A 22,148-nucleotide genomic window follows, 5' to 3' on the forward strand; every position below is an offset into this window, starting at 1 on the left:
AGTAGGAGAGGCGGAGGGAATAGCAGAGAAAACCAGGACAGGAACCCCACCAAGGCCAAGGACAATATTGGGCAAATTGCACCTGCCGGGACACAGTCAGTGGACAACTCCCACTGGTAGCAGGGGACCGGAATCTCAGTTGAAATCCCCTGGACAGTGTAGAGAGGCCGTTGAACAAGCAGGGTCACACCTTCAGCAACACCCACTTGTGGTGGAGTACCAGAATTGCAGATGCGGATGTGGGAGACATCATGCTCTCCATGGGAGCAGTAATGGGTCCATGCTATATCACACGTCACATACACATATTGCACAATCCCCAGATAGTAAAACTAAAGTGCTTCCCCCAAAGGCCCATCAGGCCACCAGTATCCCAACCATTACCTGCAGGACCAAAGTACGCCTCCCCAACGCAGGTTTTTCAAGAGACTAGGCAAATCCAGCCCATGTCCTCTTTATTACTGCCCTGCTTGCATTTTATGGCTTGTCCTGCTGGGGAATGCTTCTGGGCACTTAAGCATCATTTGATTATTAGACAAAACGGTTTATACCTTACCAATGAAGAGAACTATTTATTTAAATAAAAGGGGTATGCCTGAAATCTTTAATACTAGCCCAGGGCTTTTTACACTCCCATTCTCTTGCCGACAGGTCCATTTTATTTTTTTACTCTTTTTTTTGTTGGAAGTTGCCTGCTGGTGTTAAAATACACTTGGGAGGTATTTGAACAAGCAGTGGCTTTTTACAAGCCATTCAAAAATTCTATTTTTGCTGTAGCAACTGAATTGGTGTCCTGAATAACGAAGAAATAGCATTTTAAAAATAAGTTATATTACATTTAGACAGAAATTTTTTTGGGGATTATCTGGTTGTGTAGGCCTATAATTTTTTTGGGATCATCTGGTTGTGTAGGCCTGGTAGTAGCAGCAGGGTTGGCAGCCTGTAAGTAGTGGGCGGCAGATTGGAGGTGCATTGGTGGTAATGGTGAACAGAATATCTAGTCAGTGGCATCAGCGACAAGAGTTGTAAATTCCTCACTGATCCATGCCAGATTAATTTTACCAAACGTGAGTTTTTTTCACGTTGTTGGCAGACACACAATGTTGTTTCCTTAAGGGTGCCAATCCCACCTGCTGTGCTAAATACCAGTATGATGCTATACTGCAAGGTGGGCAAGACAGAACATCCTTGATAAACTGGGCAAGTTCTGGCCAATGGTATAATCAGGTGACAAAGAAATCCATGGGGTCTGGGCTTATGGTGTCTACCCCCCCCCCCCCCACCCAATCGGCAAGAGTTTGACGGAAAGCCATGGCATGCTGGCTGAAAAGAAAAAAATTGCCTTCTTTGCGGAAGGGTAAAAAAAATCCCCCACCACACCCACAATTTAATTTTTTTTTTTTTAATATTGAAGCCCTAAAAAAGTGGCTATCCGGTACTCCTCTTTCTGCTTTATGCTCGCTATTAGGCTGTCCACATCCAAGCTAAAAAAAAAAAAGATACAGATCATCAGCCTTGCCAGTTTTTCCGAGGGGCTGACTGGATCAGTTTCAGTCTCATACTGCTACGGCTGGTCATCATGGTCACTGCCATTATCGTTATGCCATGTGGGTGCCGCATCCTCTCTCTCTATAACCAATTCCTCTCAGGTCTCAATTCCTTAACTTACAGTACAGACCAAAAGTTTGGACACAACTTCTCATTCAAAAGTGTTTTCTTTATTTTCATGGCTATGAAAATTGTAGATTCACACTGAAGGCATCAAAACTATGAATTAATACATGTGGAATTATAGACATGACATAAAGGGTGAAACTGAAAATATGTCATATTCTAGGTGGAAAGTATCCCCAAGTACAGTCACAAAAACCATCAAGAGCTACAAAGAAACGGGCTCACATGCAGACCGCCCCAGGAAAGGAAGACCAAGAATCACCTCTGCTGCGGAGGATAAGTTCCTCCAAGTCACCAGCCTCAGAAATTGCAGGTCAACAGCAGCTCAAATTAGAGACCAGGTCAATGCCACAGAGTTCTAGCAGCAGACACATCTCTAGAACAACTGTTAAGAGAAGACTGTGTGAATCAGGCCTTCATGGTAGAATATCTGCTAGGAAACCACTGCTAAGGACAGGCAACAAGCAGAAGAGACTTGTTTGGGCTAAAGAACACAAGGAATGGACATTAGACCAGTGGAAATCTGTGCTTTGGTCTGAGGAGTTCAAATTTGAGATCTTTGGTTCCAACCACCGTGTCTTTGTGTGACACAGAAAAGGTGAACGGATGGACTCTACCTGGTTCCCACCGTGAAGCATGGAGGAGGAGTTGTGATGGTGTGGGGGTGACACAGTTGGGGATTTAAACAAAATTGAAGGCATACTGAACCAGCATGGCTACCACAGCATCTTGCAGCGGCATGCTATTCAATCCGGTTTGCGTTTAGTTGGACCATCATTTATTTTTCAACAAGACAATGACCCCAAACACACCTCCATGCTGTGTAAGGGCTATTTGACCAAGGAGGAGAGTGATGGAGTGCTGCGCCAGATGATCTGGCCTCCACAGTCACCAGACCTGAACCCAATGAAGGCAAAAAAGGGCCAACAAGTGCTAAGCATCTCTGGGAACTCCTTAAAGACTGTTGGAAGACCATTTCAGGTGACTACCTCTTGAAGCACATCAAGAGAATGCCAAGAGTGTGCAAAGCAGTAATCAAAGCAAAAAGGTGGCTACTTTGAAGAACCTAGAATATGAAATATTTTCAGTTGTTTCACACTTTTTTTTGTTATGTCTATAATTGCACATGTGTTAATTCATAGTTTTGATGCCTTCAGTGTGAATCTACAATTTTCATTGTCATGAAAATAAAGAAAAAACTCTTTGAATGAGAAGGTGTGCTGGAGAAATCCAGCAAAAATAAACTTATCCCCTATCAATAGGATAGGGGATGAGTAGCAGAGAGTTAGGTCGAATATTCAATCTAAATTGCTCTTGGGGTGGAGACAAGTTTGAAAAGCTATGATCAATGAAACAGGGAGGGAGACTCATTTCTGAATTGTCCACAAAGCCACCGATGCCTTTAACCCCTTAACGACGCAGGACGTATATTTACATCCTGCGCCGGCTCTCGCGATATGAAGCGGGATCGCGCCGCGATCCCGCATCATATCGCGTCGGTCCCGGCGCTAATCAACGGCCGGGACCCACGGCTAATACCACACATCGCCAATCACGGCGATGTGCGGTATTAACCCTTTAGAAGCTGCGGTCAAAGCTGACCGCCGCTTCTAAAGTGAAAATGAAAGTATCCCGGCTGCTCAGTCGGGCTGTTCGGGACCGCCGCGGTGAAATCGCGGCGTCCCGAACAGCTGATCGGACACCGGGAGGGCTCTTACCTGCCTCCTCGGTGTCCGATCGACGAATGACTGCTCCGTGCCTGAGATCCAGGCAGGAGCAGTCAAGCGCCGATAATGCTGATCACAGGCGTGTTAATACACGCCTGTGATCAGGATGAGAGATCAGTGTGTGCAGTGTTATAGGTCCCTATGGGACCTATAACACTGCAAAAAAAAAAGTAAAAGAAAAGTGTTAATAAAGGTCATTTAACCCCTTCCCTAAAAAGTTTGAATCACCCCCCTTTTCCCATAAAAAAAATAAAACAGTGTAAAAAAATAAATAAATAAACATATGTGGTATCGCCGCGTGCGTAAATGTCCGAACTATAAAAATATATCATTAATTAAGCCGTACGGTCAATGGCGTACGCGCAAAAAAATTCCAAAGTCCAAAAAAGCGTATTTTGGTCACTTTTTATAACATTAAAAAATGAATAAAAAGTGATCAAAAAGTCCGATCAAAACAAAAATCATACGGATAAAAACTTCAGATCACGGCGCAAAAAATGAGTCCTCATACCGCCCCGTACGTGGAAAAATAAAAAAAGTTATAGGGGTCAGAAGATGACATTTTTAAACGTATAAATTTTCCTGCATGTAGTTATGATTTTTTCCAGAAGTGCGACAAAATCAAACCTATATAAGTAGGGTATCATTTTAACCGTATGGACCTACAGAATAAAGATAAGGCGTAATTTTTACCGAAATATGCACTGCGTAGAAACGGAAGCCCCCAAAATCTACAAAATGGCGTTTTTTTTTTCTATTTTGTCGCACAATGATTTTTTTTTCTGTTTCGCCGTGCATTTTTGGGTAAAATGACTAATGTCACTGCAAAGTAGAATTGGCGACGCAAAAAATAAGCCATAATATGGATTTTTAGTGTCAAACAACCAATTTTATTGTAATAGGCAAAAAGGTAGCAATACCAAAGTAAAGCAGAAGTATCGGGACGCAGCCCGAATCAACAAAAAGGCAAAATCAAATGAATAAAAGGGAATAGGAAAATAAACAAGTCCATGGGTCAGACATGTGTGGATAAAAACAGACAGCAGGGTAATAAAACAGAACGGGTGTTGTCAGTGATTACGTTAGAGACAAAGTATGGCGAATCTCCGGGCAATAGGAGGATGATATCCAAGGAGACCAGACCCTCTCGTAGGAGGCCATTATGTCGGCGCGAACCGCGTTAATTTTTTCAAAGATCAGAATATCATTAACTCTATCAATTACTCTATCAATAGACAGGACTGGGCTCTTCCAGCATGTTGCTATATGGATCCGCGCAGCCAGCAGTATGAATTGCGCTAATCTAAATTGGCTGTTGGGCATCCTGCGCGGCCGTCTGCTGAGGAAACAAAAAGCAGGTTGGAGGGGACAGCGAAAAGAGAGAACAGAACGAAGAATAGAAAGAACAGATGTCCAGAAAGTTCTGGCGAGAGGACAGGTCCACCACATATGAAGCATGGTTCCCCTATCTGCGTAACCTCTAAAACATAAGGGAGAGGCACAGGGGAAGATGGAATGTATTCTCGTGGGAACATAATACGTCCTATGTAATATCTTCAGTGACGTCTCAGTAAGGGACACTTGCCAGCTCCCTCTACTCAAGGTATCGCAGCACTCCCTCCATTCCTCCAGAGACAGCTCCATATGGAAATCAGCCTCCCATTGAATCATGAACGACAGTTTAGTGTCGGGTGGGGGAGAATTTAGTATACCATATATTATGGCTAGAAGTCCTCGTCTAGAAGGACTATATTGCATAAGACGTTCAAACCTAGTCACCTGTGGTATGGTGCGTGCAGGAAAATTAGAATGTAGGAATGAAAAGATCTGGTGCATTCGGAAGAGTTCTGAGGGTGGGGGGTGAAATTGTAGAGCAAACACTTCCTTTGTCATCAGAACCCCTCGAGTATGGAATTGATGAGCAGTAGTCAGGGACTGAAGTCCACCAACGGAATGAGGAATGAGCAAGACCGGGTGGAAAAAAAGGGTTACAGAGGAAGGGCAGGAGGGGAGGAGGGCAAGATTGTAGGTGAAAGCGAAAGCGGACCAGTCGCCAAAGGGAAAGGGAATGAAGAGTGAGAAGAGCAGAGTAAGGGACGTATTTAGCGACAGGTTGAGTAGACCACATTAGGGAAGAGAAGGAGTGGGGAGAGAGAGAGAATTCGAGGTGAACCCAAATGGGGGTATCGCCATCCGCCAGGAACCAGGCCATCTGTCCTAGTCTGGCAGCATAATAGTATTTTTGGAAGTTGGGGACGGACATACCACCTAAACGCTTATGAAGGTACATTACATTACGTGCTATGCGGGGGGTCTTGGATTTCCATATAAATCTAAAGACATCGGACTGAAGGGACTTGAGATCCGCAGTCGAGACCGGAACTGGAAGAGTGCGAAACAGGTATAGTAGTTTAGGCAGAATCACCATTTTAACCGTGTTTATTCTTCCGATCCATGTTAAGTATGGCTTGTCCCAAGTGCGGATATCATGTCGGATAGATTTGTATAGGGGCGGGTAGTTCGCACCATAGAGGGAAGCAACCGCCGGGGTTATACGAACACCTAAATAGGACAGGGCAGGCATTGGAGGGGGAAAGTTAAAGTTAAGGGAAATCAACTTTTGCGTATGGAGGGGAACATGTATATAGAGTGTTTCAGACTTAGATGGACTAATCCGGAGGCCCGAGCAAGACGAGAAGTCTGTGAGTAGGCGAAACAGGTTAGGTAAAGATGATAGGGGGTGTGTCAGGGATAGAAGGAGGTCATCGGCAAACAAACAAAGTTTATGGATGGAGTCCTTAATCGTGACCCCCAGTACAGTGGGGGAGGCTCGTAGGGATCTCGCCAGGGGCTCCATCGCCAGAGCAAAAAGAGCAGGGGACAACGGGCATCCCTGGCGAGTGCCCCTCTTAATAATAATCGGGGAAGGGGAAGAGGTAGGGAGTTTGAGAAAAGCCGTAGGATTGGAGTACAGCAGGTGCAGAAGGTGTACAAACGGCCCAGTGAACCCCATTTTAGAGAGGACCCCCCAAAGGTATGGCCAGAGAACTGAGTCGAAGGCCTTTTCTATGTCTAAGGCCAATAGCATAACAGGAGTAGAAGTGGAGGAAGCCCAGTGTACTACCCCCAGCACCTTTCTAATATTGTCCGCCGCCTGTCTCCCCGGTATAAAGCCCACTTGGTCAGCGTGAATAACACGGGGCAATATAGTGTTCAGTCTGCGTGCCAGGACAGACGTTAATATCTTCGTATCCAGATTAATTAAGGAGATTGGGCGGTAATTTGAGACCAGGGATGGGTCCTTCTGGGGTTTGGGGATCACCGTTATAAGGGCATCTAAGTATTCAGGGGGTAAAGAGGGAGCCTTAAAGAGGTTATTATAAAAGGTTAACTAGATGGGGAACTAGAATAGGAGAGAATTTCTTATAATACATTGCAGACAGGCCATCTGGGCCAGGGGCTTTTCCCAATTTCAGGGATGCAATTGTATCTGATACATCTTCGTATGAAATTGGAGAATTAAGGAGATCCCTCTCGGGGTCAGTGAGAGAGGGGAGGGAGGTAGAGTCAAGAAAAGAGTTCAGACTGGGAGTAAAGGTAGGCGACTGGTCAGGGATAGAATAGAGTCTAGAGTAGTAAGAGTGAAAAGTCTGGTAAATCTTGTCGGGGTGGGAAGATCGGGAACCAGGGTGCAACTGAATGGTGTGAACATAATTAAGCCGTTGTTTGCTGCGGAGCATATTGGCAAGCAACCTATCCGGCTTATTGGCATAGCGGTAGTATGTGGCCTTAGTCCACCTAAGCGCTTTTTCCACTCCGGTGGACAGGACAGCATCCAGGCGCAACCTGGTGTCCCGGATAGCATTGTGGAGATAAAGAGAGGGGGCACGCTGGTGAGCCAGGGTGAGTCGAGAAAGCTTGTTGTGTAGCGTATGTTGAAGGTGGGAGCGACCTCTTTTCATGTATGAGGCTAGCGATATGAGCCGTCCCCTAATGAAGGCCTTGTGGGCAGACCATACCCAGATCGGGTTTGAATTCGGAGTAGCATTGGTGGAGAAGTAGGATGTGAGATCCGCTGTAAGAGAACGTTTAACTGTCTGGTTAGTCAGCATAGACTCGTTAAGTCTCCAGGTAAAAGGTGTGGTAGGACCACCTATAAGATCCAGCTCTACACATACCATCTCATGGTCAGACCAGGGAGAGGCAATGTGTCTCGCGTACAGGAGGCACGGCAGAGTAGAGGTGTTGAGAAGTAGCCAGTCTATGCGAGTGTAATTTTTCTGGGAGGATGAATAGTAAGAATACCCCCTCGACTGACCATTGTGCTCCCTCCATGCATCCGCAAGTTGAAGTGAATGGAAGGCCGAAACCAACCTTTTCTGCAATGCTCTAGACCTACCTAAGGGACTAGGGGAGGACCTATCCAAGACGCCATCGTAGACGAAATTAAAATCGCCCGCCCACACCAGAACATCATAAGAGTATGATAGGAGTAAAGAGCAGAGAGAAAGAAAGAATGAAATAGGAGAAGAGTTAGGAGCATAAGAGTTAAGTAGACAGATCTGCTTACCATACAGGGTGCCCAACAGCAAGACATACCTGCCTTCGGAGTCTGTATGAACGCGGGTCACCTCGAATGGCAACGTATTTTTCAAACAAATCAGTACCCCCCTGCTTTTGGAGACAAAAGAGGAGACATATAACCGGGAGTACTGGGAATGGAGGAAGCTAGGGCAGGAGGACTGGGAGAAGCGAGTCTCCTGAATGCAAATTATATCAGGGCGGTAGCATCTATAATCTATGAAAGCTTTCCTCCGTTTGGAGGGGGAATTAAATCCCCTGACATTATGGGAAATTATCTTACACATAAGACGGAAGACCAGGCAATGCGGAGACGGGACAAACACGCAAAGACAGAACAACCATAGAACACATGGACCCACTGACGAACAAAAATGAACAACATCAAACCACAAACAAAACACTGAACAAACAGAAAAAGGTCAAACTGGAAAGCGAAGCCGTATAATATAGCGGCTCCGCTTACTTCCATCTCTTGAAGTAAACGAAGGACACATCAGTCCAGTCACACCAGCCCTTCTAGGATCGGTGGCTTCAGGGCGCCAGGTGAGAGGGGGTCACTGGCAACGGTGAGTCAACCTTCCGGGGCCATCCCCAGGCACCGCTGTGATTTACGCTGGGCCGAGGGAACACTGGTCCAGGACCTGGAGGGTCGGGGGCCCCTTCGAGGCAAGTCGGTCGCAGGAGGCTGTTCTGGGGCAGTCCAGGGGATACCCTCTTTAGTGAGGGTAGTTTGGGCCTCAGTCAGGGAGTGAAATTGGTAGGGGCGCCCCTTAAGTTGGCAGATGAGGGAGAATGGAAATCCCCATTTATACTTCACCCCCTCCCAGACCAGGGCCAGCGTGATGTGGCGGAATGTCCTGCGCCGTTCCAGCGTGGACGGGGATAAATCCGAGTAGAGGCGCACTTCAGCGGGCATGCCAGGTAGCGCTGTCAGGTTGCGGGCAGCAAAGAGCAGGGGATCTCTCACCTCCGGGTAGTGCAGTCGGAGGACCACGTCCCTCGGCATTTCAGAAGATCTCGGGCGACCCAGGGCTCTGTGGACACGGTCCATACGGAGAAGCTCGGGCTCATATTGCGGCAGTAGGGCCTGGAACATCGCATCGACCGCAGATTTCAGGTTAGTCTCCGACTCAGGTAGTCCCCGAATGCGAATATTGGCTCTGCGGGAGCGGTTCTCCAGATCTTCAAGTTTGAGGTCGATAGCATCAAGCTTGGCCGCATGTAGATCGATATCCCGGCGGTCAGACTCCGCGGCCTCTGCTAAGTCGTCCAATTTGTTTTCATTGTCGGAGACTCTCTGGCCCAGATCTTGAAGTTGCGCTGCGAAGTCTGAGACAGCTTTTCTGAGCTCCGACTGGAACATTTGCTTGATCTGGCGGAACATATCTGCCGGGGACATCTGCGCCAGGTCCGGCTCCCCCTCTTCATCGGACGCCATATCAGAGCGGTGTGGGGAGGCTGCCGCCGCCGCCATATTGGGTTTCGGGGAGGCTCTGAAAAAGTCCGGAATGGACTGAGAAAGACGCTGAGAGAGGTTCTTATTTCGTGACCGCTGCCTCCTGGGCATGACCAGGTCCAGTTCGCACTGAAACCACAGCGTGTGGAGCCTTTAGGGCGCTGATTAGGGCTTAGATAGGTGAGACTGGCGCGGAGCTTACATCACCCACGTCTCTTCCGGTAAGCCGCGCGCAAGCGCCTCCCCTAATATGGATTTTTAGGTGGAAAATTGAAAGGGTTATGATTTTTAAAAGGTAAGGAGGAAAAAATGAAAGTGCAAAAACGGAAAAATCCTGAGTCCTTAAGGGGTTAATCTTTCTTTTAAATCTGGACAAGGCCTCCCTTCTAAACGCCTTACGGGACTGCCTGAAGCTACAGTGTAGGAGTATATTAAGGCTGTGTTGCAGGTTGATGTCCCACCCTATTAGACATGGTTTTTCATTACATACCATTAATGTCTCAGGAAACAACTGGGCCTATAGTGGCAGTAAAAGGAGTACATTTTATGCTGCTATCAGCGGTCAAATGCCTGTTTAGTCAATGGCTACAAAAAGGTTTCCACATTGAGGCAGGTGATAGATGTGATGAATGGTCTGCTTTTTATAGATTGGTTAGATACCCAGCGAAACACTGAAAAAAGGGCCAACAAGTCCTCCAACACCTGGAGATTATTTATTTAATATGCATATCTCCCCATCGAAATACCTGACTTAATGAGGAAGTTCTGTGACTCCACTTGGGACTGCAAGGCGAGTCTTCGTGGTACTCTGGAGAGTCTTAGTGGTATGCTGGAGAGACTGGAAGTAATCTGAGCGAATCAGCAAGTAATACGGTCTCTCTTCCTATATGCTGAAGTTTTTGATGTCTTCTTTACAGTCTCTGCTCTCTTTCCTTTTATTTTCCCTTGCCTCTTATTTCCTTCATTTTGGTCATGTCTCCATTGAGTTGAGTTGTGTTGTTCTCTGGGGATATCCCAGTCCTCTTTGTTGGTTACTTGGGAGGGTTAACGAGTTATACACGGAAGGTTATAGATCTTCAGCACCTCCAGAAGTTATTACTGGCTGGGTATCAACAGTAAAAGATTTTGGGAACTGTTCTGGGGCAGTTGCAATTCTCTGCTATTATTGTTCTTATTTGACCTTACTAGGTCCATTATGTTAATGCATAACTTTCCTTTTGACTTTCAGTACATCAGACTGTGGTGATGGAGGAGATGCTTTACTCCATCATATTGTATTTTCTTGTTTTTTTTCACATCAATAAAACTTTTTTTTTCTGAAACAATGCTCGGACCCGCCGCAATCAGCTACTTATCTTTTATCCTGTGGACAGGGGATAAGTTTACTTTTGCTGGAGTTATCCATTAAACCATACAATTCCATGGACAGTCCCAATCTGTTAAATGTGTCAATAGCTGGAAAAACTAACCAGTTATTACTAGCTCCCAAAAGGCATCTTGCCAGATGTACACTTTTATTGTTTTTTATAAGACATGTCACTAAAATTTGTTGACACTCAATCTTCAAGTCTGATCCGTGATGGCTCAATTTGCATTCTCATTGTTTCTGGTCCATGTGCTCAGGTGACTAGTGACTCCACGTCACTAGGACGTGGAGTCACAGACAATGAATATGCAAGTTGAGCTGACATGGCCCGACTCAAGCGCACAATTCAGAGAATATAAAAGAGCATCTTCGGTGGGACTTATGTCCATATAGTGTGGGTGAACAGGAGGACCGTTTTCCTTTAAACAGTCATGCAGCAACTGTCCTGCTGCTCATCAAAAGGAAGCAACTCAGACACACCAACACAGAATGGAGAAACATTCACACATGAGATGAGTGTCTGTGTTATTTTTCAGAAGTGCTCCACAGGAAGAATTTAATTTCTGTGTAACCAAAGTGCTCTCTGCTGACACCTCTGTCTGTGTCAGTAACTGTCCAGAGCAGGAGAGATTTGCTATGGAGATTTGCTCCTGCTCTGGAAAGTTCCTGACATGGGCAGAGGTGTCAGCAAAAAGCACTGTGCTCAGACAGAAAAATTCAAAAATCAATGAACTTCCTGTGGAGCATACAGCATCTGATAAGTACTGGAAGGATAACGATTTTTAAATAGAAGAAATTTACAAATAATCGTAAATAAATAAAAGCACTCATCAAGACCCCCTTATACCATAAGGTGTGGATATTGAGATGGGTATAATGTTGAGGTAAGAGGACCAGGTCCTCGAGTAGCACACTATAAAAAACACCAGTCACACCCGTAGGTCAGTATAGTTCTACGGGTGCAGGGGTGGGCATACACCACCTCTTAACACAACACAAAGATGCGCCCTTGTTGCGTTCAGGTATGTAAAAATAAAATTCACATCCTAATCTGTAGTGGAAGAGCGGCGCTAGCTACATTCTGCAGCACCTGAAACTACGGATACTGGAAGCCTGTGCTAGCATTTCTATTGCGGTGTTGCTATCAGTGTGTGAAGAGTGGGAGAAGAGGGTTGCATTGACAATCCAACAAAATGGGCAGCACATTGAACACATTTTATAAGTGGTCAGAAACTTATAAATAACTCATGAAAGAATAAGGTTATGTTAAAACCAAGCACATCCTTGTTTTTCTTGTGAAATTCCCAATAAGTGGTGTGTCATATGACCCTCTTCCTATTGAAAAAACAAAAGTTGGATTCAAAATGGCCGCCATGGTCACCACCCATCTTGAAAAGTTTCCTCCCTCACATATACTAATGTGCCACAAACAGGAAGTTAATATCACCAACCATTCCCATTTTATTAAGATTTATCCATATAAATGGCCCACCCTGTATCCCTGTATAAGAGATATGCTTTCATATGATAATACACAGCACACCCCACCCCACCACCAATATCAGCAAAATAAGTTATTAACCCCTATTCCATTTACACAACCTGACAGACTATACAATAAAGTAATGTATAATATAAATATGCATTTTTATAAAAACAATAATTTAGACTTGCAACAGTTACACCAATAAACATACCTTTCTCACTTTCACTCTGCTGAAAGCTCCATTGAAATGGCTGCATCTCACCCGACAGCCAGATATCTTGACTAGTTCCAGTCTGGTTGGAACAAGTCGGTGATAAATATGAATCTGCCAATCGACCAACATTTTCTTGGCCAGCTGTGGCTGTGTCCAAGCTTTCAGCATCCACAAACCCATTTGTATGATTTGTATCAGAAAACATCTGAGGAAAATTGGCTGAGCTCTCTGAAGCAAATTCACCATTTGGAGCTCTACTCTCTTGGAAATACAGGGAGTTCAGTTTGTGTGCTGTATTTGCAGGTGATGAATTTAGATTGAACAAGCTCTATAAAGAAAAACAGCATTTTTTAAGGACATTAAGAAAAAAAAGTACACACAAGTTAAAAATGTCACGATTAAAGTAAGACCTAAATCTTACAACATTTTGGCTTGAGTACTGCTATGCCTTTACCGCCTCTTTACTTTATTCACCATCAATTTAATACACACTAGTGGCTATAAATGGGGGATTTATATCTCTGAGGCCATGTTCACACGTTGGAATTTCCGTGCTGGATTTCGCATTCAACAGGATTCTGCTGCACTGTGCACACTGTGGAATTTCCGTGCCAGATGCTTCCAGCACAGAAATTCCGTTTTCATTGTCCGCATGGATTGCATAGCAGTCTAACAGCACATATTCCTGTGCAGTCCTAGAGCCGGTCCTTCATTCCGGCACCCGCAGTTTGCGCAATGTCCGCACAGGTTTTCTGTGCGGACATTCCGTAGTGTTAACATAGCCCTTAACCTCACCAGGACCAAGGGCGTACAGGTACGCTCTCACATCCCGGGACTTAAAGGGGTATTCCAGGCCAAATCTTTTTTTATATATATCAACTGGCTCCGGAAAGTTAAACAGATTTATAAATTACTTCTATTAAAAAATCTTAATCCTTCCAATAGTTATTAGCTTCTGAAGTTTTCTGTCTAACTGCTCAATGATGATGTCAAGTCCCGGGAGCTGTGCAGTTCCTATGGGGATATTCTCCCATCATGCACAGCTCCCGGGACGTGACAACATCATTGAGCAGTTAGACAGCAAACTTCAGAAGCTAATAACTATTGGAAGGATTAAGATTTTTTAATAGAAGCAATTAACAAATCTGTTTAACTTTCCGGAGCCAGTTGATATATATATATATATATAAAAAAAAGTTTTGGCCTGGAATACCCCTTTAAGGACCAAGGGCGTACCTGAATGCCCTGGTCCTGTTAACAGGGTTTAAACCGTTCTCGCGAGAACGGTTTAAATCGTTCTCGCGAGAACGGTTTAAACCAGGTGGTTTCCGGTTGCTACAGGAAGCCAGGCCCCGCGGCGAATGACCGGGCATCACCGATCGGGCCGATGCCTGGCATTAACCCTTTAGACGCCGCGATCAAAGTGGATCGTGGCATCTAAAATGCATGGTTAACTGTGCCGGTAGCTCAGTGGAGCTGAGACATCCGCAGTGACATTAGCTGAGTGAACACTGGGAGGGTCCTTACCTGCCTTCGCGCTGTTCAATCTGCCGTCTGCTGCTCCTAGCCTGCTATGCAGACAAAAGCAGCAGAGCGCCGATGACACTGATCATTGCTATGCTATGGCATAGCATTGATCAGTATATGCAATCAGACGATTGCATGGTATATCCCCCTACTGGGGCTTTAAAAAAAAAAAATTATGTTTGAAAATAAAAGTTAATGAATTTGAATTAACCCCTTCACTATTAAAAGTTTACATCACCCCCCCCCCCTTTTCCCATTCTTTAAATAAAATAATGTAATAAAAATAATCATATGTTGTATTGCTGCATGCGTAATTGTCTGAACTATTAAAATATAATAGCTAAACCGGGCGGTCAATGGCGTACATGTCAAAAAGTCCCATTAAACAAAAATGGTACCGATAAAAACTACAGACCATAATTTTGGTGCATGTAGTGAGGATTTTTTTAAAGTAGTAAAATAAAATCTACATAAATTGGGTGTCCTTGTAACCGTATGGATCTACACAAATATCAGGTGTAATTTTTACCAAAAATTGCACTGTGTGGAATCAGAAGCCCCCCAAATGTTACAAAATTGTGTTTTTTTCTTCAATTTCACCCCACAAATATATTTTTGGGGGTTTTGATTTAGATTTTATTAAATGATTGATATCATTACCAAGTAAAACTGGTGGCGCAAAAAAACAAGCCCTCATATGGGTCTGTAGGTGCAAAATTGAAAGCGGTATGATTTTTAGAAGGAGAAGAGGAGAAAATTAAGAACAAAAACTAAAATTGGCCTGGTCCTTGGGATAAAAATGGGCTTGGTCCTTATAGGGTGAATGCAGTCTTATACCAGGTTAAAATGAAATCAGCTTAGATGTGGCAGAGAATGTAGTGGTTAGGGCGTAATAAAGCTGTAAGCACTTATTGAAAGGGGTATATCATTTTGTTTTGCAATTGTTGAAAGGAAAGTAAAATTGTAATATAAATGGGCTACATTAGTAATCCTGTTTTGTAAACAAAGAGGTGCATCAGCTAAGATATTAAATGAGAGGAGACCTTAGAAGGGCATCTTGCTGAAGTGTGGCATCTTTTTAGCTTCCTGCCAGGATTCCACAAACCTTATGTGAATAGGTAATATACAGTGATCCCCCGAGATACAATCGTTTCAACATACCATGGCCTCTCCGAGCCGATCATATGTTGAAGGCAGCATCGACATACGATGCTGCTGTGTGTCAGGCCATTGCAAAAATGGCTGTCTGGAAGTGCTGACTGCTTAAGCAGCCGCCGGATAGCCGCTTGTGCCCCGTTCTGCCTCCGGTAACTACCTGTGTCCTGCAGGCCTCCACGATGCGCCAGTGACATCCTGCCAGGAAGTAAGATGGCCTCCCATGCGCCCCCTTCTGCATCATGTGACATTATACTCACCCACATTTCCCTTCATTCAAGTCACCAAGAGGATGGGAGAGTTGTCAGAGCTCAGCCAGTGCACGTGCCCCCTCCTGCACACACAGCCTGGGACCCCCAGCACCGACATGGCAGAGCTGTGCCGCACGAACATGATTGGCAGGACTTTCTACGATTTACGTCCTGGATAAGGTAAACTCCAGCTCCCCCTGCCCGTCCCCTGGAGCTGATCCGCTAGAGTGAGTATGCTAAAGTGTACCCAACCCTATGCTGATCACCAGTTGCAAAACTAAAACTCCCAGCATGCTAAGACAGTCAATGGCTGTACAGGCATCCTGGGAGCTGTAGTTAAGCAACAGCATTAGGCCCCTGGTTTGTTAAACACTGAACATACAATGGTTCCGGAGCTCCAGAACCAATTACCAGTTTTCCATAGCATTAAGGTATCAACATACGATGGTTTCAACATACAATGGTCCTCCTGGATCCAATTAATATCGTATGTTGAGGGACCACTGTACACTCACTGGCCACTTTATTTGGTACACCTTGCTAGTAGCTGTTGACCCCCTTTTGCCTTTATTCCTTGTGGCATACTTTATACAAGGTCCTGGAAAGATTTCCAGGACCTAAGATTTTGGTCCATATGAACACTATCGCATGATGCAGTTGCTGCAAAACCCAAAAAGGTGCCAGATCCAAGTTGCTGCACATCCCAAAGGTGCTCTAGCAGATTGAGATCTGGTGACTGTGGGGGCCAATGAACATATTGTCAAGCTCAATAAACCAGTTTGAGAGGATTTGAGCTTTGTAACATGGTGGCTTATGGGTACACTGTAGCCATGAAATTACAGGTATGGACAGCAAGAATACTCAGTTAGGCTGTCTCATTTAAAGTGGTAGTCCAGGGAAGTGAACTTTTTATACGCTTAACTCCTATCCACAGTATATGCGTCTGATCGCAGTTGGGTACGAGTGCTGGGCCCCCCCACGATATCTTGTACAGGGCCACCCGACTTCCTGGATGAACATAAGTGACAGCCAACTCAGCCATTCATCGGCCGCAGCAGTGTCCCAGCCAGTGATTGGCTGAGAAAATCCTCATTTGCGTTCATCCAGGTGGGGCCATAGTGTGCCAAGAACACATAAGTAGCTGGTGCCCCATACAGGAGATTGTGGAAGGTCCCAGAGGTCAGACCCATAGTGATCATACACTTATTCACTATGCATGGATAGGGAATTCGTTCAGTTTCCTGAAGACCCCTTTAAACAATGCTTAATTGGTAATAAGTTACCTGAAGCATGCCACAAAAAGGTCTTCCACACCATTACACTAGCAGCAGCCTGAACCATTGATACAAGAGAGGATAGATTAGCTTAGCTGACAGGAGTGACACCTGGTGTGGTCTTCTGCTACTTTAACCCATCTGCTTCAAGGTTAAAATGTGCATTCAGAGATTATTCTTTGGTTGCAACTATTGGTTATTTGCGTGACTGCTGTCTTTCCGTCATCTCGAACCAGCTGACCTCGACAAGGCATTTTCGTCCACACAACTGCGGCTTGCAGGATATTTTTTCTTCTTTTTGGGACCATTCTCTGTAAACCCTGCGTGAATCTCAGTGGATCAGCAGTTTTTGAAATACTCAGACCAGTCTGTCTGGCACCAACAACCATGCTACGTTCAGAGATCCTTAAATCCCCGTTCTTCCCCATTCTGATGCTCAGGATGAACTTTAGCAAGTCGTCTTGACCTGGCCTACATGCTTAACCCCTTAAGGACACAGGATGTAAATGTACGTCATGGTGAGCTGGTACTTAACGCACCAGGACATACATTTAAGTCCTAAGCATAACCGCGAGCATCGGAGCGATGCCCGGATCATGCGCGGCAGTTCCCGGCTGCTGATTGCAGCCAGGGACCCGCCGGTAATGGCGAACGTCCGTCATTAACCTCTCAGATGCCGTGATCAATACAGGTCACGGCATCTGCAGCATCGCGGTCACTAAAATGGATGATCGGATCGCCCGCAGCGCTGCTGCGGTGATCCGATCATCCAGCACGGCAGACTGAGGTCCCCTCACCTGCCTCCGCTGCCTTCCCGGCGTCTTCTGCTCTGATCTGCCTTCCCGCAGACCAGAGCAGAAGATGACCGACAACACTGATCAGTGCTATGTCCTATACATAGCTATGAACCGCATTAGCAATCGAACAATTGCTATAAATAGTCCCCTATGGGGACTATTAAAGTGTAAAAATAAAAGTAAAAAAATAAAGTAATAGAAAAGTATGTTATCATGGGTATTATTTTAATTGTATTGACCCAAAGAATAAAGAACACGTCATTTTTACTGTAAATTGTACGGCGTGAAAACAAAACCTTCCAAAATTAGCAAAATTGCTGTTTTCTTTTTAATTTCCCCACATAAATTATTTTTTGGGTTGCGCCATACATTTTATGGTAAAGTGAGTGATGGCATTACAACGGACAACTGGTCGTGCAAAAAACAAGCCCTTATACTAGTCTGTGGATGAAAATATAAAAGAGTTATGATTTTTTGAAGGCAAGGATGAAAAAAGGAAAACGTAAAAATAAAATTGTCTGAGTCCTTAAGGCCCAAATGGGCTGAGTCCTTAAGGGGTTAAAACGCAGTGAGTAGAAACCATATGATTGGCCGACCACAAATATGTGGTACTTTGCTAAAAATGTTATCCCTTCGTGACACTGAATTTTGATTTCTGCTTTAGGTTTTTTTCCTCATCACAATAACTTTATTTTTTCAATGACAGTTGTATTACGGCTTATTTTATGGGACAAGTTGTACTTTTTATTGGTATACTTTATCATATAAATGTATTAGAAGCCAGGAAAAAAAATGATATGTAGGGCAAAATTTTAAATATATGGAATTGCGCAATTTTGGGGCATAAAACTGGCATGCAAACTATATTATATGGGTCAGTATGATTCCAATTATACCAAAGTTGGATAATTTTGGTTTCAATTTATGGTAAAAAAAAAAATAAAAATAAAATTTCTGGAAATCTGTTCATTACCATGTGCTGGCCCAAATACTTTATTTATTTTATTTTTCCACCTACAGAGTCGTGTTGGGATTTAATTTTTGCGCCATGCGCAAAAAGGAGATTTTTTGTACTCACCGTAAAATCTCTTTCTCGTAGCTTTCTTTGGGGGACAACTAACTGATGGTTATATGCTCTTGCCACTAGGAGGCACTGACACTAGGAAAAAAAGTCGGCTCCTCCCTGGCAGGATATACCCGCCCACCTGCAGTGAAGTAATCAGTTTTGTCACAAAGCAGTAGGAGAAGCCAACAAAGCCATACGTCTGAAGGACCCTAGAAAGGAATCACGGAGAAACAACCCAAGAACCGGAAAGAATAGTCCGGAAAAAAGGAGGAAGAATGGGTGGGTGTGGAGTTCCCCAATGAAAGCTACGAGAAAGATTTTACGGTGAGTACAAAAAAATCTCCTTTTCTCGGTCACTCTTCATTGGGGGACACCTAAGTAATGGGACGTACCAAAGCAGTGGGAAAAAAAAAAACACCAGAGAAAAGGAATCAGTCCTCAGACTGGACTCACGTGTCCACAAGTCCTGCGGACGAGCCCCATCAGGCAGAGACACACAAGGCCCGGAAATAGAACTTCCAGCAGATCCCCGTCCAAGGAGATGGACTAGGACGCCAAGGAAAGGGCCGTCCTCTGTAGAGACCCAAGGCACCCAGGTCATATAGAGAGACAAGAAAAAACAGAAGTCTGTGAAAAGCACTCCGCTGGCAACAAAACTTCCATGAAGAAGTGAAGGAGTGCCAAACCGAAAGACTGCCACAACTAATGGGATCGCGGAGGAGTCTAGGCTGGAACCCTACACATGCCCAAGGCCTGAACCATCACCCCAGCCCAAGGAAGAGCCGCCTAAAAGGAAGGCACGCCACAGCATCCTAGGACAGAGTTCAAGCCAAGGAGACCAACCAGCCCTAGACCCGAAGGTCTGAGCGGACCAGAGCACACTAAGGAAAACATCCTGGCCGTATGAGAACAGAGCGAGAAACAAATTAGAACCCACTGGAAATCTCAGGATCTGGGAACAGGAAGGCTGACCCCACACGACTGTGGAGTCAGTGCAGTAAAACTGACACAGACAAGGGAAGGAAGAACAGGTCCCTTTAAGGCAGGCTGAACAAACTTCTCTAACAGGAGAAAGCCAAGCTGTGAAAGTGGACAGGAAGCCCACAAGCATAGGCAGGAAAAAGGCCCTGTAGAATGCAGGCAGGAAAAACCCAGGTCCCCGCCAGATAAGCCACCTATACAGTGGGAACAGCGAGACGGCAACATCTGGGTGGCAGAAAAGAAGCAACAAAATAATCCCTCCAGAAGAGGGAAATCAAGGGTGGACGAGAGGAAAACTCAAGTACCAAAAGTGTGGAGAGCCATTCCAGATAGTGAGGAGCAGATACCTGAGCCATTCCGGCACAAAAGCCCCGGGAAACACACCTGGAGGCATAGGGAGGAGCTAAACTGACTGGCACCCCAGCAGGCCCCATGGCAGAACAGAAGTGCTCAACTGCCGCAGAATTGCGGAAACAAAAATCCCCGGAAGCCCCGAGGCACACCCCACCGAACAAAAGGAAGGTGGGCTCCACACCGACAGGGTGGTCCTAGCATATGTAGAAACACGGACATGGGTACCCACCAACAGCACTGGGGTACTAAGACTGCGGACACGAAGTAAATCGCAGACATTCAAGGGCCCAGCAGGAAGGGAGGTGCGCCTCAAGCAGACCGACAGTGCAACTTAAGGAAGGAGAACAGAGTGATGCTTCTGTTGCTGAGAAAGTCACTGGAACCTGCCGAAAAGAAGCCCACACCCCATCTCCTAATGGTGCCAGACACCAAGGCTGCGGACGCAGACTCAGGAGATGAAGAAGGAGTGTGGAGTAGGACAAAACGCAGACACATGTGGCTGACAGGTTAGAAGGGGCCCCCCCCCCCAAGAACCCACAGGCACACACTCTGCAGAACTACACCTGTAAGAGAGAGAGACACCGGACTACGGCTGCGCATCAGCAGACCCGGGAAGGTAACTAGGTGGATTAGAACCCCATGCAGACCCAGTCTGGCTATGTGGCAAAGGGACCACAGCCATGCCGGGTCGCTCATAAGGAAACACACCATGGAGTGAGATACCAGCCTGTAGACAGAGGGACCTTGTCCAAGAAGGCAACCCTGCAAACCTACTATGTGGTGCCTTGTATAAAGGACCAAGGGGTAGATGGGGAGACTCCCTCAAAACCATCTAATGGCAGTGGGTAACTGAAACTACCGTCCACAGTGGAAGTGTACGGTAGGTGACCCAACATAGTAGCAAGCCATGCAGAAAAACAGTCTGGCCGGCAGGTATAGGAGGCCTGAGCACCCATGGACCTCCCAGACAACCTACCCCACAAAGTGGGGTACTAGAGTGCAGCCTGACCAAGGGGCGCCCTCGAGCCGTAGAAAATCAACAGACGAGGCATTGTCCGACTGGCCGCAACCCCGTAAACCTGTAGGGATATATTCCAGAACCATACCCAGAAGTGAGGTACGGGAAACCTAGCTCCGTCCTCGGCAGCCCTGAGGTAAAAGACCGATGGCAGAGGAAACCGTGTAGACAGGAGCCTGGATGAACAAGAACACCCTTAGGCAGATGGCGAAAAGGGAACCGGCAGGCGAGAAACTGTGCCCTTTGCCATAGGTGGGAGAGTGGGGAGGCCAAGAAACCCATCCCTTGGGAGAGAGGTCGGGTGATCCGTAGAGACATCAGCCGTTTGACGTATGACAGGCGGTGAGGGTAACCATGCCGACCACTGTCTGGTCTACTGGTATCGTCCGTAGGAGACAATGAGTCAGTCCATCAGTCACCTCACCCAGCAGTGAGGTACCGGAACTGGATCAGCAGAGATATCAGCCGTGTGATGTGTGACAGACGGTGAAGTAAACCACGCAGACCACTGTCTGGCGTACTGGTATGGGTCCAGAATAGACAATGAGTCATCGGGTCCGTAGGACACACTGGGTCAGTTCATCGTATACCGCACCCATCAGTGGGGTAAAGGAACTCCAGCCACAATTACATCAGCCGTGTGACATGGGACAGGCGGCAAAGGAAACCATGCAGACCACTGTCTGGCGTACGCGTATGGGTCCGTAGTAGACAACGAGACATAGGGTCCGTAGTACACAACGAGACATAGGGTCCTGTAAGGCACACTGGGTCAGTTCCTCGTATACCGCACTCAGCAGTGGGGTATCGGAACTCCAGTCACGGATATATCAGCCGTGTGACTGGCAGCAGAGGAAACCATGCAGACCACTATCTGGTGTACTGGTATGGGTCCAAAGTAGACAACGAGTCATCGGGTCCGTAGGACACACTAGGTCAGTTCACCGTATACCTCACCCAGCAGTGGGGTATAGGAACTCCTGCCACAAATACATCAGACATGTGACAGGCGGTAGAGGAAACCATGCAGAACAGCGTGAATGACTCCCTAGGAGACTACCAGCAGTGGGGTGCCGGAGGGTCAGCAGCTGCTGCGGCAGCTATGAGATGAGTAACCGGCCAGACCACTGTTTGGCACAATGATAACAGGTCCAAACCATGCCTACGTGGGGATATGGGGCGACCCCCTCACCCAACATACTTACCCACAGATGCCTT

General features: G+C 45.9%; 1 protein-coding gene across 5 annotated transcripts in view; it reads right to left on the bottom strand.

The window, feature by feature from the left end:
* Positions 1-22,148, bottom strand: part of CEP192 (centrosomal protein 192) — a 208,911-nt gene that overhangs the window by 131,191 nt on the left and 55,572 nt on the right. For all 5 annotated transcript variants that reach the window (XM_056521514.1, XM_056521513.1, XM_056521515.1 and 2 more), the window contains one exon: positions 12,505-12,835. In XM_056521514.1, coding sequence (XP_056377489.1) covers positions 12,505-12,835 — 331 coding nt within the window. The remainder of the gene's footprint in view (positions 1-12,504; positions 12,836-22,148) is intronic.

Source organism: Hyla sarda, chromosome 5 (genome assembly GCF_029499605.1).
Source record: "Hyla sarda isolate aHylSar1 chromosome 5, aHylSar1.hap1, whole genome shotgun sequence".
In the NCBI taxonomy this organism is placed as follows: Eukaryota; Metazoa; Chordata; class Amphibia; order Anura; family Hylidae; genus Hyla; species Hyla sarda.